General features: G+C 37.3%; 1 protein-coding gene across 1 annotated transcript; it reads left to right on the top strand.

Moving 5' to 3' along the window:
* The first annotated feature begins 3,722 nt into the window (after positions 1-3,722).
* LOC136208489 (protein NRT1/ PTR FAMILY 8.3-like) lies at positions 3,723-9,224 on the top strand. The gene is made up of 5 exons (XM_065999401.1): positions 3,723-3,971; positions 5,158-5,263; positions 5,355-5,572; positions 6,515-7,065; positions 8,269-9,224. Exons 1-5 carry the CDS (start codon positions 3,918-3,920, stop codon positions 9,089-9,091), a joined length of 1,752 nt encoding a protein of 583 aa, XP_065855473.1. The 5' UTR covers positions 3,723-3,917; the 3' UTR covers positions 9,092-9,224.
* Positions 9,225-16,872: the final 7,648 nt, after the last annotated feature.

Raw genomic sequence — 16,872 nt, forward strand, 5'->3', positions numbered from 1 at the left:
TCGAATCTGAAGTGACAACCTTGAATCTAGTTAGCTAGTTCTAAGGGCTGATTCTTCTTCCCTTTTACCTTGTTAACAAGTTTGTACTCTTCCTATGTGCTAGATTCGGTTGTATTCCGCTTTAAGGCTTTCTACAGTTATAATATATGATTTACGATTTTCAGTTTCACTATACTTGTTGATGTTTATTTTTTGCTTTGATTCACAGAATTGATTATTGTGTAGATTGATTACAAACTCTGAAATCCATTAGGATTCATATAGGTGTTGCCTTTCCAGAATTGACAACCTGAAAACCATAGGAATTGACAAGCCACGGAACTTACGGGCCCTATTTTCTGAACCTATAGAATTAGAGTCTCTTTAAGAGGGAATCACGATATAAGAACTTCAAAAAGTTGGTCAATTTATGTATAATCGTCTTTGCAAGAGTAAAGTGTTACTCGTGTATATTCTGAAATATTGTTTATTATGTATTGTAACTTAACGCCACTCGTATCATCCCATAAGGCCTTGAACGCATAAAAACTGTCTTACATATAGTTTAGGAGTAGTTTATAGTTGTTACCCAAACCAAGCCTAAAGTATTCACCGTCTAGATAACGTGTAGAACCAATAGTTTAATACTTATGGGTATAAATCTCGTGGATTCAATACCTGGACTTAACTAGATTTATTACTTGATAATTGATGCGCGAAGAGACCTATCTCTTCGCTGCTAATTAGGGACAAGTGTACCCCGTCGTATCAAGTAATAAATCTGGTTAAGTCTAGGTATCGAATCCACTTTTATATGTTATGTAGGCGGTGAATACTTTAGGCTTGAGTTGGTGACACTATAAACTACTTATAAACTATGGGTGAAATAGATTTGTATAGTTCAAACTCTAATGACGTGATATGGGTGGCGGTAAGTTACAACATACGATAGACAATATTTCAGAACATATACAAGTAACAATTTACTCTTGCAAAGATGACTATCTATAAGCTGAACAACTCCGTGAGGTTCTTAGATCGTAATTCCCTCTTAAGGCAACTCTAATTCTTAGGTTCAAAAAATAGGGCCTGTAAGTTCCGTGTCTTGTCAATTCCTACGGTTTCTCGTTTGTCACTTCCGGTAAGGCAACACCTATGTGAATCCTAATAGATTTCGGAGTTCGTAAGCGACCTACACAATTATCAATTATAAGTATCAAAGCAAGTAATAAACATAAACACGTATAGAGAAGCTGAAAACGGTGAATCATATATTATTACTGTGGAAATATAAATGTGGAATACAACCAAGTCTAGCACATAGGAAGAGTATAAGCTAATTAACAAGTAAAAAGGGGAGAAGAATCAGCCCTTAGAACTAGCTAACCGGACTCAAGGTCGTCGATTAGGACTTAGAGGTGGAACTCTTGAGCTTGGGGAATATGGATGGAACGAAACTTCGACGGAGTAACAAAAGGATTACACAAGCTCTAGATGTGATAGAGTTTTATTACACAAAATCTGGATATAAACTCTATAAAAACTTTATTCTAAACTTAATATGAAGCTTCATATCTTTCTCCTTTCATAGTTGGGTTCTAAACTAGTTTATATAGAGAAAATTATAAGCCATAGTGGCAAAATTGAAATTACATAAAGTCAGAAGACTTTGAATGTTGAAAGAAGACTTTGAATTTGAAGGAAGACTTTGAATATGTATAAAGGTTGTAAGAAGACTTTGAATTTGATGTAGAAGATGGGCCCCACACGAAATAATGAAGCATATGATGCTTCATTATTTACCTATTTTCTCCCTTGCATACCTTGTCCCCTTTGCTTATCTTTTCCTTTGAATTGGGTGTCTTTTTCTCTTTGGTCTAGAAATCGTTGTTGCTAAAGGTCAATATTCTGTCGCTGAAAATCAATATTTCATCGTTGAAAAGAATCACGTCGTTGCCAAAGATGGAGATGCTGCCGCAAAGAGCTCAGAACTTAACCAATTTTGGCAGGGGCATACCCACACATCGTGTCACTTAAGTGGCACATCGTGTGGGTCAGTTTCTGACCTTAAAAGTGTATTTTCTTTATGCCAACTCCTCGTGCTACTTCCCCGGATCAGACCCTACTCCACACGGCATGTGGAATGATTGGCACGCCGTGTGGGACTGTTTTTCCCCTTTTCTCGCTTGATCATCCATCTCTTGCGTTCCTTGAGCCTGTAAAATACAACCATTGAACTCGAGATTGTTTGATTTATTTATTTACTTTATTTATAACAAAATGAGATTTAAAATGACTAAAATTAACTAAAAGTACATAATTTATTACTTCTCGTTGATTTATTGAAATATGCATAAAACTAAACACTAAACTTAATTATTTAACTCAAGAATAAACCGTAAATTATCCCAAAAGATAGGGATAAAACGTCCCTATCAATAATGACAAGATACACTTATCCCCCAGTTGAGAGAGTGACACGTCTCTCTCTCTCATCACTAGCACTCTTTATTATCTTCGAAGTGAGACTTCAACAATATTTAATATTTTTTTGTTACATTCCACTTAATAATTAATTATAGAATTCTACACAAATAATGCTAGTTGAATCTGTTGACTATTAACCTAATTGTCAATTCGGTTCGACTTTCGGTCCACATTTTAACCATTGATACGAACTATTTAAAAAAAACATTTCGCTTGCTTCAAAAACGTTCTTCAAGATCTTCTTTTTATGCAAAGTTCGATGGGTATTCGTCACCCTTTGGGATGACTCATTCGGGAATGCAGGAGGATTAGATATAAATATTGAGAAGTGAGGTTTCAATATGTGTTTTGAGAAGGAAATAAGTCTGTTGACTGGATGGTAAATTTCACAAGCACTTATATCTTCAATCATTACGAGTGTGGTGTGCATCTTGCATGTCTCTAGAACATTCTCCTTGAAGATCGCTAATGTCGAACTTTAATGTGAATGACTATTGGTTAGTTTTGTTTGTTATTTTTTCTTGTTTTGCCTTCCTTTGTAAAAAAAACCCCTGAAAGATCTCGTGGGAGCCGATGGAATTCTATTAGAGGACTCAAATACAAGAGATCCAATATCTAGAAAAGTCCATCAATTTTTATAGAAGTTCGGGAGTCATTTGAAAAGAAATCTATAAAAATGATTTAATATTTTTAGGATAAGGTGTAAAAATATCCCTAAAGTCTAGGGTCATGAGCAATTTTACTCATAATGTTTAAAATGGTGCAATTTTACCCCTAACATTGGCAGCCAAGAGCAATTTTACCCCTAAACGCTGTCAAGTTTGGTAAATTTTAGAAACAATTCATCAAACTGTCTTCTCGGTCATGGATCTTGTCATCTACACTTCACATGTGAGTCATTTTATCACTAATTAGCGACAGATCATAAACATATGATTAGATATGGAAAAAAATAAAAAAAATAAAAAAATATATAGTCTGTATTACTGTAGCTGGATAAAAAAATTCAAAATATTTCACCGATTTAATAAATATTAACCTCAGATTCTAGTATTAAACAGAAAATATGAATTTTTGTTTTAAAAACGAATTAATATGTAATGAATATAAAATAAGGAACAAAATATCTATATTTTATAATAATATCTGAATTTGATTGGACTTATAAAATAAATATCTATATTTTATAATAATATCTTAACTTAATTCGACTTTAAATAAATTGAACCATTTTAAAGGCTGTGAGAATACCTTCCCCTAACCTAAATATCTCTAAAAACAATGAGATAATTCAACTACCAGAAGGGAAGGGGTGCACATTTCAAGAAAATTAACCAGTTTGTTAACTGCTGTACGTCATCTATATTCTATTGGGTTGGGTGGGTTCTTCCTCATATCATATCCTCCCCTTTCTCACAGATTCTCTGATTTACACTTTCCTTCATTACCAAATGGGTTCCGTGGAAGAGCGCGCATCTCTTCTGGAGGATGGACTTGTAGAGAAGGTCTCAATTACCTCCTTATTTTAACTCTTTCTCTTTTCTCAATCGCCTTGTAGTATTCACTATTCGATTGAAGTGGAATAGTTTGGTATTTGTTTCTTAATCCAACGAGAAACTTAAAATCTGCAATTACGAATAGCATTTTTTTTGTTAGTGAATTTTTCTTTACGATCGTTTACCTTTTTATCAATTTTGGAGCTTGTTTCTGGATATATTTGTGCTTGAGGCGATATTGAGGGTTTTTTAAAAAAAAAAAAATTGTTTGTGGTTGACCATGTAAAAAGTGTCGTTATTGAATTTTCTTGCCTTTGTTTAGCTTTGATGATTTTAGTGCTTCGGTGATGCTTTAGGCGATCCAATTTCTTCAAATGGATAGAAAATACTTATTCGCCGAGTTTGTGTTAATAATGGGAGCGTGGGACTTTGTTTAGAGCAGCGTATCGATTTTATGAACATTGATTGTGCCGATTTGATTTTACCAAGATATCAATTTGAACACTATCAGAATTCTTTCTATGGAGTCTTAATCTGTTTGTTATCTTTATGAATGATATAATTGATTGGATGGCTCTGATTTTTGGATGGTTGATGAGCAGTGGCGGAGCCAGGATTTCATATCTGGGGGGCTAATTTTAGCTCTACAGTTTGGGGTAATTATAAAACTGTTTCATATTAGTGTGTTGACTAAAAAATTAAAAGACATATTGAACTTGGTAATGTGTAGAATCAAGGCATGCTTTCTTCAGTTGCTAGCCACAAAAATTACAAGTAATGCAGACAATCAGAGGCTCAAAATGTTTATTAGAATCGTGTCTATATTCTGCTAACTTTAAATTGGGTTGCCTGTGTGGTGTCACAGAGAACAATAATGGTCAATTTCACATTGTTTGAGGATATAAATTGCTGGTTAAAACTCTAAATTAGCTGTCATCTAAGTATTGGCCATTTACGAAACTGCACCACGTCCAATTGATTGTGTCTGGATGAGGTTCTTGGTAGAGGTGCTATATCCTTTTTTTTCAGTTCTATCTTCTATCTCTTCCTTAAGCAATCAGCAGCGGGCTAGAACAAATCTAGCTAGGGCCCAGGCCACAAACCTCTATAGTTTCTATTTCTCTGTATCTATATGCAATGCGTATAAATGTACAATTTCTTTTACATAGTTTCTATTTTCCATATTGTTTTTTAGAACAAAAGCAATGGCCTTTACACGGGAGATGGCTCAGTTGATTATAAAGGCAATCCGGTCCTCAAGGAGAACACTGGAAATTGGAGAGCATGTCCCTTCATTTTGGGTACTATCGTCTTAGCAATTGCCATCTAGTTGTTAGTTTATCATCTTTTTGACGTTATCATCTTTTTGACGTTTTCTGCATTAACATACAGGTAATGAATGTTGTGAACGTCTGGCATATTATGGGATTGCCACAAATCTAGTAACTTATCTTACAAATAAGCTGCATCAGGGAAATGTTTCTGCAGCAAGAAATGTTACCACCTGGCAAGGCACTTGCTACATTACACCCCTCATTGGAGCTGTACTGGCAGATGCTTATTGGGGAAGATACTGGACAATAGCTACATTTTCCACAATCTACTTGATTGTAATATTAACTCTCTCTCTCTCTCTTTATGAATTGGATTTTGGGCTCATTAGAGTTTAGTACTTTGTTGCAAGTGCTTGACCTCGTACTTTTCACTCATCTTTACATCTCTCAATCTGATAGTGAAATACTTGCTGATGGTTTTTTCTCAATTCCAGTTAATTCTATATCATGAATTTGGGCCTATTATACTAACTTTAATTTGCTCTTCATGTTGCCCTGCTTAGAATTACCCTCAAGTTTTCTTGTTGACTTCGCATCTGCTTTCTAAAATCAGCTTCATCCCTAAAAGGAAGATGAAAAGGAAATGTCCTCTGTGGATCTTTGTCTTTTAGTTCATTGAGTCCTGAAATTCTTAATGACTGAAATCTAACATTTGGCAGCAACTATACCTATAAAACAAGTGTCTGAAGTTGAAGGCATTTTTCTTATAAAGTTTTGGCTCCTTCTAAGTTTTAGTCAGTTTGTGCAATGCAAAGCTATTTTGTTTGTAAAGAACTACTGAAAAAGAAGAATCTCACTGTTTTTAGATTTAGTTTTTTAATGCATTAAGAATTTCTTCTATAAAATTTAGCTGCAGAATCAGAAAAGGTATTCTGAAATATCTGCTTGGAATTCCTTTAACAGGACAAAAAGAATGATGAGGAAGAAGTATGACATCACATTAACTTCCTTGCTTACTGTAGTATTTCTATGAGCTTTTTCTTTCCCAGGAAACTTTACTTGATTCGTGGGAGTACAATAAATTTTATTGTCGTGGTCCTATAATCAACCTAAAAAATTACTTTTATGATGTTAACATTTCGAGTTCTGATAGGCTAGGGAGATTATGTACTCTTTCTCTTGAAGTTTTGAATGTCTATACTGATTGTTGCTCTCTGGATGTGTATCATATTGAATTTAACTGTTGTTTTGGGTAACTGGGGTTCTTCAATGGTGTAGGGCATGGGTACCTTGACACTCTCAGCATCAGTTCCTGCACTAAAGCCAGCTGTATGTGAGGGCTCTCTATGCCCTCCTGCAACCCCAGCTCAGTATGGAGTATTCTTTTTAGGCCTGTATCTGATTGCACTTGGTACAGGTGGTATTAAACCATGTGTCTCATCCTTTGGGGCCGACCAGTTTGATGACACCGATCCCAAGGAAAGGGTGAAGAAGGGATCTTTCTTCAACTGGTTCTATTTTTCTATTAATATCGGTGCACTTGTATCAAGTAGTTTAATAGTGTATATTCAGGATAATGCTGGATGGGGTCTAGGATTTGGGATTCCGGCATTGTTTATGGGCATTGCTATTGCAAGCTTTTTTTCAGGAACGCCCCTCTATAGATTTCAGAGACCAGGGGGAAGTCCTATTACAAGAATGGGTCAGGTTTTAGTTGCATCATTCCGTAAGAGGAATGTGGAGGTCCCTAGCGATAGCAGTCTCCTATATGAAACACAAGACTCTGCCATTGAAGGGAGCAGAAAGCTTGAGCATAGTGATGAGTTGAAGTAAGTTATTCTACGTCATCTTTGGTTATATGCGCTTTAAGTTCTGATCCATCCCTCTATTTGTTCCTTTGGCATAAAAATGAATTTGCTAATTATTAGCACAACCATGTATATTTGGGAAAAAATTGGGTCTAGATTGTTTACTGGTAACTTTACCTTGGCAATTAGTTTTGGAGAGTCTTTCACATTTTAGGTAGAGTTTAGATGGTTTTTTCTTGAGTTAAGGATCAATTTGGTTCCTAAAGTTGGCTAGTAGGATCAATTTGGTTCCTAAAGTTGGCTAGTAGAATTTAGTCCAATATCAATCTGGCCCTTTAAGTTGGCAGCTAGGATCAAATCAGTGACACACGTGTCAAATAGCTGCCAATCATATGTTGACACGTGCTGTTTTGGACGATTTGGTCCTAAATGCCAACTTGAAGGGACAAATTGTTAGCCAAACTTGATATTGACTAAATTGTGATCCTACTAGCCAACTTAAAGTGCCAAATGGATCCTTAATTCGTTTGTTCTCAGTACAAATTCCACACTGAAATTGGCTAGTTTGGGCAAATAGCCTCAAATAATTTGTTTTTGACACCCTACAATTGGCCAACCATAAACTGTACTTGGACAAATAACATCCTCACTCACGTTTTTCACAAAACATTGGCATTGAATCATTTCTCAAAATAAAAGATTTCTTATCCTGAATAATGTAATTAAAAAAAATTGGATTGTATTTTTACCCAATCCAAACATTTCTCAAATACCTATTTGTTAAAGTCGTTCATTTTTTTTTTGTATAAGTTAAGATCCATGCTTTTCCTTTTTGAAGTTTATATCATCATTCACAATGCTTAAATTAGAAAGACGTGATACATGTGTGAATCAAGGGGTATATGTCCCATTTTGCCAAATTTGTGCAACTCGTTCTTCCATGTCAGGAGAGTGAAAGGCTTTCTTCCTCCCCTGGAGCTGTAGTTGATCTTGGAGTATGATACCCGTCCTCTACAAATAGAAAGTGGTTATAGCGTTTACTTCAATTCAAATCATAGGGAATTCGGTTTGGACCTATTTGTCCATGTGCATGAAGTTTCGGGTGGAAATTGCACTTCTATCTGTTTGTTCTTGTCTTTCGTTTGATAGAAAAAAACTACAGAAGAAAATGCTCTAGGAACCCATTCCAAGATGGCTATTTTGAGAATATATTTTTGTTTGTAGGTGCCTTGATAAAGCTGCCGTAATATCAGAATCTGAGACCAAAACTGGGGAATTAACAGATCCATGGAGGCTTTGCACGGTGACACAAGTGGAGGAACTGAAAATTTTGCTTCGCATGTTCCCAATCTGGGCCACAGGAATTGTCTTCTCTGCTGTGTATGCCCAAATGTCAACGATGTTTGTGGAACAAGGGATGTTGATGGACACAAAAATTGGTTCTTTCGCCATCCCTCCTGCTTCATTGTCAACATTTGATGTCATCAGTGTTATTTGCTGGGTGCCAATCTATGATAGGGTAATAGTTCCAATTGCGAGGAAGTTTACAGGAAAAGAAAGGGGCTTTTCCGAGTTACAGAGGATGGGCATCGGACTTGTTATTTCGGTACTATCAATGACTGCTGCAGCATTGGTTGAGATTAGGCGGCTGCAGCTTGCTAAAGAGCTTGGGTTGGTGGATGAGGATGCTGCTGTGCCACTTAGCATCTTTTGGCAGATTCCGCAATATATGTTAATAGGTGCTGCGGAGGTGTTTACATTTATTGGACAGCTAGAGTTTTTCTACGAGCAATCACCAGATGCGATGCGGAGTTTATGCAGTGCATTATCGCTTCTGACAACGTCTTTGGGGAACTACCTGAGTTCATTTATTCTAACAATGGTGACATATTTCACAACTGTGGGTGGAAAGCCGGGATGGATTCCAGACAAGTTGAACAAGGGTCATCTTGATTATTTCTTTTGGCTCTTAGCTGGACTGAGCATTGTAAACATGTTCATCTACATTGTCTGTGCTGAAAAGTACAAACAGAAGAAGGCCGCCTAGCATTTTTACTAACTTTATGCTTCATTTCTTGGTTTTGTATATAAAAGAAAACGTAGTGTGTTTGTATCATATTTTAGTTACTCTTTCTTTCCACATGAATTTGATAGGAACGATATCAAATTTTATTTTGCTATGTATGATGCGCCTGCCTTACCTTAAAAAAGTTAGGCAAAAAACATCATGAGGCCCCTGATCTTTCATTGTTTGGTGCATTAAGCCCTCGATCTTTTATTTAGACACATTGAGCCCCCGATCTTTCACCATTTGGTGCATTAAGCCCTCGATCTTTCATTTAGACACATTGAGCCCTTGATCTTTCATATTGGGTGTATTAGGTCCTTCCATAAATCAATTAATATATAGGTTTATTAAGGGCATGTTTGGTGTGACAACAAATAATGTTCTAAAAATAACAAATTCTAAAATAAAAAATATATTATACAAATTAATAAAAATAATTTAAATAAAAAATAAAAAGTTTATTGAACACAATAAAACTTTGTTTTTCGATAATTATGTTTTAAAAATAAAAATAATGTTAAGATTGAAGCACATTTTGTGGAAATAAGAAGGGTAATTTTATCAATAACAAGTAACTACAAACAACTGTTCATGAAAAGAGTTTTTCGTGAAAAGCTCCAAAATGTTGCAGTGTCCAGATAAAATGCGAAATGCTGCAGTTATATAAACCTAACCAAACATGCCCTTAATAAACCTATATATTAATTGATTTACGGAAATGCCTAATACACCCATATATGAAAGATCAAGGGCTCAATGTGTCTAAATGAAAGATCGAGGGCTTAATGCACCAAATGATGAAAGATCAGGGGTTTAATGTGTCTAAATAAAAGATCGAGGACTTAATGTACCAAACAATGAAAGATCAGGGGCCTCAGGATGCTTTTTGCCAAAAAAGTTATGAATTCTAAATTTATTTAATTTTGTAAACAGCAGTCGCCTTCTGACCATGACCATTATTGTTGTTGAAAACTCTCCTTTTTGCTCATTCTTTAGCTTCATCTTTGTATTGTATTGTATTTCATTATTTTAAAATGGTAAAACTCATAATTAACAACATCCTCAGACTTTCTATGTTGATTTGAACCACATATGACGTGCCACATATAGAGATTAGAAGTTCTCACAGCAGGCAGCATATGCTTTTTGTAATAAACATTTTGTATTGAATTGATCAGATTTAATACATTTAATAAAAGAGTACCAAGAATTCTTCAATTTCTTGATTAGAAATCAACTTACCCTTGTAATCTTCACACAAAAACAGAGAAGATTCAACAAATAAAGCTTAGTTAATTGATCATATTATTATTAATTACTTTCAATTACCACTCTTTAAACTTTTTTTTTTTTTTTTTTTTTTTTTTTTTTTGTAGAAAAGGAAAAGAAAAACGAACAACAACAAACTACTCAGGAATTAGCCTAGGGAAGCTAACCCCAATTCTATCTTCTAAGAGAAGAGGAGAGATGAAACTAGGGGAAACAGGAAGGGTAGTAACGCCTAACGTCCCTTCATGGCCCGCCGCCGCCAAGCGATCAGCAACACGATTCTGCTCTCTAAAAATGTGTCTGAACTCTACGAACTCAAAGGAGGAGCAAAGCCTTTTAATAGCTTTGATGAGGTTGCGACTGTTAAGACCCATAGAATGATTCTCAGAAATCATTTTGATTGCTTCCAAATTATCAGACTCCACAGAGAGCCTCTTAACACCCAGCCTTTTAGCAAGATTGATTCCAGTAAGAATAGCCCAGAGCTCCGCAGAAAAGGAAGAACCCAACCCTAAATTCTGGGAGAACCCAGAAAGCCAGGCGCCCCCTGCATCTCTAAGCACACCTCCAGCCGCAATCTTACCGTTACTGAGGCAGGAACCATCAGTATTCAGCTTCACAACCCCCTTTCTACTTTACTAGTTAATGATTCTTCATCACTTTCAACACTTTATTCATAACGAACGTGTTAATAATCTAATTCAAAGTTAACATGATTATCACTAGGATTAACTTCCACTTCCACTACATCAGCATCACTATTATTCAGATGGCCTTCTTCATCATACATCAACATCACTATTATTCATATTTATAGCAAATAATAAAACTCTGTATTATTGCCTTAGTTAATCGTGTTACATATGCACATATTTGTAGTAGAAGCTATACACAATTCTAAACAGTTCTGACTACAAACGGACTAGGAAAGTAATCCTAAACAAATTTGGTTTTGGGTGAAAAATCCTAAACCGAATCTATTCGTATATCCTCATTACTCCCCCTCAAGCTGAACAGGGCGTTCACGAACAGCTTGTCTCTAAGCAACTAAAATCGTTCTCTAGCAAGTGCTTTGGTGAAAATGTCCGCTATTTGATCTTCCGTGGAGATGTATCGAACCACCAAAGCCTTTGATCGAATTTTGTCTCTGACAAAGTAAAAATCAATCTCCAAATGCTTCGTAGAATTATGAAAGATGTGATTGGCAGACAGATAAATTGCACTGATATTATCACACCACAACACTAGTGCTTTAGGAATAGGAAAGCCAATCTCCCAAAGTAGCATTTGAAGCCAAGTGAGTTCAGATGTAGCAGAAGCGAGAGCCTGATATTCTGCTTCAGTAAAGGACCTAGAAACAATACTCTGTTTTCGAGAAGACCAAGAAATCAAATTCGAACCAAGGAACAATGCATATCCTCTTGTAGATTGTCGATCACCACGATCTCTGTCCCAGTCCGCATCAGAATAACAGTGTAACTGATGTCATGAGCTTGTTGTAAACCGAATATCAAAAAAAATCGTACCCTTCAAATATCGCAAAATACGTTTAACTGCACTCCAATGAGTGTTAGAAGGAGCATGTATAAATTGTGATACACGGTTAACTGAGAAAGAGATATCTGGCCGAGTGAATAATAGATGTTTATGTCGCAGATAAGTATAGCTTCAATGGTACTTCCTTTATAGGGGGAACCAACACCGGTGGATGTGTTAAATACTCTTTGATTCTATTGAACGCCTCCTGGTGTTTGCCCTCCCATTTGCAATCTGTTTCTCCTTTCAAAGTCAATAGATCAGAGAAGACATGTGACTTTCCAGCCAAGTTAGCAATAAATCTTCTCAAATAATTAACCAACCCTATGAACCTTTGCAGTTCCTTTTTGTTGTTAGGTGATTAGGCCTCAATGACTGCCTTTTCTTTGTTCTTGTCCACCTCTACTCCTCTTCGGTGTACTAGAAAACCCAGGAAGTTCCCAGCTTTGATGCCAAAAGCACACTTCAATGGATTCATTTTCAACTTATGCTCTCTCATTCTTATGAACCCCTTTCTGAGATGCTCAACATGGTCACCATCTCTCTTAGATTTTACCACAATGTCATCAATGTACACTTCCATAAACTTTCCCAGCATATCATGGAAGACTGCGTTCATGGCCCGCTGATAAGTTGCCCTAACATTGTTTAGGCCAAACGGCATGACCAACCATTTAAAAGTCCTAAATGCTCATGTACATCTGAAAGTGGTCTTGGCTATGTCTGCTAGTGCAATTAAGATCTAGTTATAGCTAGAGAAATCATCCAGAAATGACAATATGTCATTTCTAGAAACTGCATCAATCAGCATATCGACAATAGTCATAACATACACGTCCTTTGGTGAAGCATGATTTAAATCCCCGAAGTCGATGCAAACTCTAAGTTTGCCATTCTTCTTCACTGAGTAAATCTTTGAACTCATGTAAGAGCTTAATAATTTTCCTTTCAATCTGTCTGCACTGAGTAACGTTTCAATCTCCTCTTTAACTTTCAGCTCTACCTCCTTCGACATCCTTTTGGGAGGTTGGCGGTGGGGGTCAAACTTAGGTTTGATTGGAATCCTGTGTTCTACCAAGCTCCTATCCAAGCCAGGCATGTCCTTGTAATCCCATGCGAAACAATCTTTGAACTTATGTAAGAGCTCAATAATTTTCCTTCTCAAGTCCGGCTCCAATAAACCGCTGATGAATGTGACTTTTGGCTCTTCTTTAGTTCTCAGATTCACTTCTTCTAAAGGGTCTTCCTCTTGTCGTGGGTATCTTCTAACTTTTGTGAGGCAGCCTTGAGCTCGTGCAATTGGATCTCTTCTTCACCATCTTCAGGTTCATTTTCTTCCTCCCAAATTACTTCCATCCCAGCACATTCATACTCCTCACTATGTAACATCCTCTCTAGCAGCTCCTGTAGATGAACTTTTATCTTAGCAGATGTAGTTACCGCCTTTTGCTCTTTGGAAGACTTAATCATCATCGATATCTTCGATGATTGGGGCGTCATTTAGTGGCCTACTGGTACTTGGCACAACTAGAGTGCTTTCTTGCCTTGAAACTCCCTTTTCTCCATTTGGAACCATGGAAACTTTCTCTGGCAAACCAAATTTACTATGTCCAATAAATCTGACTAGGTCAAAGTCTCTTCCATAGAACTTGGCATCTATAGCATCTGACGCTGCTACGAACGGTTTCTCATCTGCCCAGACCACTTCCACCTCGTTTCCTTTCCAAAACAATAAGAACTGATGTAAAGAAGATGTCACGCACCAATTTGAGTGTATCCAATCTCTTCCCAATAGAAGCTGGTAGTTAGCTAAGGAATCTACCACAAAAAAGGGAAACAATTCTGATTTGGTTCCCACCTTTACCTCTAAAAGGCAAAATACCCAAGGACTTAGTGACCTCTCCGTCAAAAGCTGATACCGTGACTTTGGTATCAATAAGATCTTCTTAACTTTTTCCCAGAGCTTGCACCATCTTCCACGACATGATGTTCACATCTGAACCATTGTCTATCAGAACCCTAGAAGTGGGTCTTCCGTTGAGGTGGGCTTTGATATACGAAGGTTTAATAGGTTGAGTCATCTGGACAGAAGGTTTCTCGAACACAACTTTCTTGGGACCACCATTGGATGGAGCCTGAATCGTGATTCTACTACTGATCTTGCATAGTTCTTTCAAAACTTCCCAAGCCTCAAATGCTGCCGTCATTTACTGTACCTCTGACTCTTGTATGGTGAACTCTTTTCTCCTACTTTCTCCACAGAAATCAGCGGGTAGTATTGATTGGAATTACGATATCACCTATCTTTATCTCTATCGGCTCTGGGAACTTTGCAGTTTGGGCTTTGGGTCACCACACTTTCTCTTCTCTCTTCATTTTGTACTTCTTGGCTAACTTCTTTCTTTGTAACCTACGTTTCTAGGTCACGATTAACTGAGTAGGGAACTTTCTATGCTTAACCACATGCCATTCCTTGCTGGCTTTTGTCAGAGAAGGAACCGTGAACCTAGGTTGTTTCCTAGTGAATATAGGTTGTGGTTCTTTCCCTGTAGAGCCATTGTCCCTACTTCTGCTTGGAAACTGCAACCTTTCATGGACACTAATCCTCCCTTTCGGCATTTGTGCACTTGCATTGGTCTTTACTGGGTCTAGTTTTATACTTGTTTGATCTTCCACCTCTTTTTACTCGGTTCCTTCGACTGTCTAAAACCTGTCTAAGATCAAAAGAAGTCATGTTAACTAAGGCCATAGCTGGGAATGGATCCTCATCTATGATCATGGGCTCCTTCTTCTCTGGGAAATTCAGTACTCCCTTTCAATATGATCTTGTATGAGGTTTCTGAAAGTCCAGCAAGATCTTGTGGAATGAGTCCAAGCATCGTGGTATTTGCAATAGGTCTTCCCTTTCACTTCATCCCTAATAGGCATTTTGTAATTTGGTAGAAAGATGATAAACCTCTCATTTACTAAATACTCAAAGATCTCTTCAGTTTTCTCCACATCAAAAGTGTATTGGACTGCATTCTTTTTCAGGTCTATCTCCTTGTTCAACAACTCCGCCACAACTACCTCTGGCTTGTTGGTCGTTTGGCAATAAGATCCATTGAAGTTTTCTTCCGATAGTTATCTTCCTGCAATAAGTCCTCATACTCTGACACTTTTTGAGCTAACTCATAAAAATCTCTGAAGTCCATTCCCTGGAACTTCTTGCGGAGCTCAATATCCAGGACTCTTTGAGCCATCTTCACGAACTCATATTCAGGAAGGAATACTATGAAACGACTCCTCAGACATTTAAATGTGCAATATAATTGTCAGCCATTTCTCCATTCCTTTGCGACATCTTGGACAACTCTACTACACAAACCTCTGGCTCGACACGGTAGAATTGGGTGTGGAATTGTCTCTCCATGTCTTGCCAGGTGAATATTAAGTTCCGAGGTAGCGAGGAAAACCAAGTAAAAGCCAATCCATTAAGGGAATTAGGGAACGACCTTAACCTAAAGTAATCAAAGCTAAAATGGTTAGCTAGTTCCCCACATTGTATAGTGAACTTGGCCACATGCTCCAATGTCGACTGTCCTTCTTTTATAGAGAAAAGAGTAAAATCAGGAATACGATATCCTCTAGGATTAGGATTTTCACGATCAATGGCCACTGGGTAAGGCTTGTGGAACTTTGGCCTTCCCACCTGTCTAAGGCTAGGGCCATACAATTCCTGAACTATATCTCTTACTAGCTCCATATTCATGGCTGGGTTGCCCACCTAGTTCTGGTGAGTGCTAAATTGAGGGCCAAAGGAAACGCCACATGGGCTGCTTCCTCCCTCCTGTACTTTGTGCCCCCCGAGTCATGGGTCACCTCATCCTTATGGGTGTAAAATTGGGGCCCAGTCTGTATATTCGTGTGAGCCTATAAGTGTACAGTCGGTGCAACAGGCTAGTTAGATCTAGCACTAACAGGATTCCTGCCCCCATTATTGGTACCTTTTAGGCTGCAATCTTCCCTTAATGGTGTGGTATATGGTACTTCTCAGGCTGCCATATAGCTTCTTCCAGTATCATTATGTCCTCATTCCTCTTAGCGGGAGAAAGAACTTTGTTTGGCTCCGCCTAAACCCTCATGGTTCCTATTGGAGCTTCTGTTGTTTGCTTTTGTGTCATGCTCTCAATGATAAGCTTGTGCATGTTGTCCAATGTCTTCTGTACATTATGCAAAGCACTAGCAATCGTCAAAGAGTTTTGTACCTCAAGAATTTGTATGGAACTTTCTCTGGTTCGGCTTAGGCGAGCATATCCTACATCCTCCAATTTTGGGAATGTTTGTTCTATCTCGTCAGTACACTCCATTGAATTGTCTCCATCCTGTATTACCAGGCACTAAGTCTACATCAATGGATGCAGCAGTATTATCCTTAGAACTTCTTCTTAGCGGCATTTCAGCAGTGTCCCACCGAGCATGTCAAATTGTTTAATGCCTTTAGTGATTGGTGTACGAGCATGCTAGTAATTTTGTGAAAAAAACTACAAAACGTAACTTAGATCTAACTTCTAATCAAAGGATGTGTAAAAGACTTAAAGGACATGAAAAAAGCCTAAAGTTCATAATGGAATCGAGAAGACTAATTATGACTACATTGAAAATAAAGCCAAGAAAGATAAAAGTGAAATAGCTTGCATCAAATTGAATGAGATTGAATATCGAATTGATGGGGAGACTAGAGCTAGAACTTACAAATTGAAAGTTGATCAAATTAAATAAACTAAGCCTGTAGATTTAGCTAAACTCCATTTTGGAGAATTGTTTGAATTCCATTTGGATTGAGTTTGATTTTTGTTGATTGTTTGAGTTGGATCCCTTCTATCTCGATTTCTTTCTCTTTTATACTCTTTCACTTGAGCCAATAACCAATGGTTCACACTTCCTCCACGTAGTAACTGGTAGCTCCATATTTT

Source organism: Euphorbia lathyris, chromosome 10, assembly GCF_963576675.1.
Source record: "Euphorbia lathyris chromosome 10, ddEupLath1.1, whole genome shotgun sequence".
Lineage (NCBI taxonomy): Eukaryota > Viridiplantae > Streptophyta > Magnoliopsida > Malpighiales > Euphorbiaceae > Euphorbia > Euphorbia lathyris.

Bases quoted from the DNA above. Each gene is read 5' to 3' on its own strand.
- LOC136208489 (XM_065999401.1), top strand. From the start codon at position 3,918: ATGGGTTCCGTGGAAGAGCGCGCATCTCTTCTGGAGGATGGACTTGTA. The intron at 5,264-5,354 runs GTACTATCGTCT...ATTAACATACAG, and splicing joins AGCATGTCCCTTCATTTTGG to GTAATGAATGTTGTGAACGT. The intron at 7,066-8,268 runs GTAAGTTATTCT...TTTTGTTTGTAG, and splicing joins GAGCATAGTGATGAGTTGAA to GTGCCTTGATAAAGCTGCCG.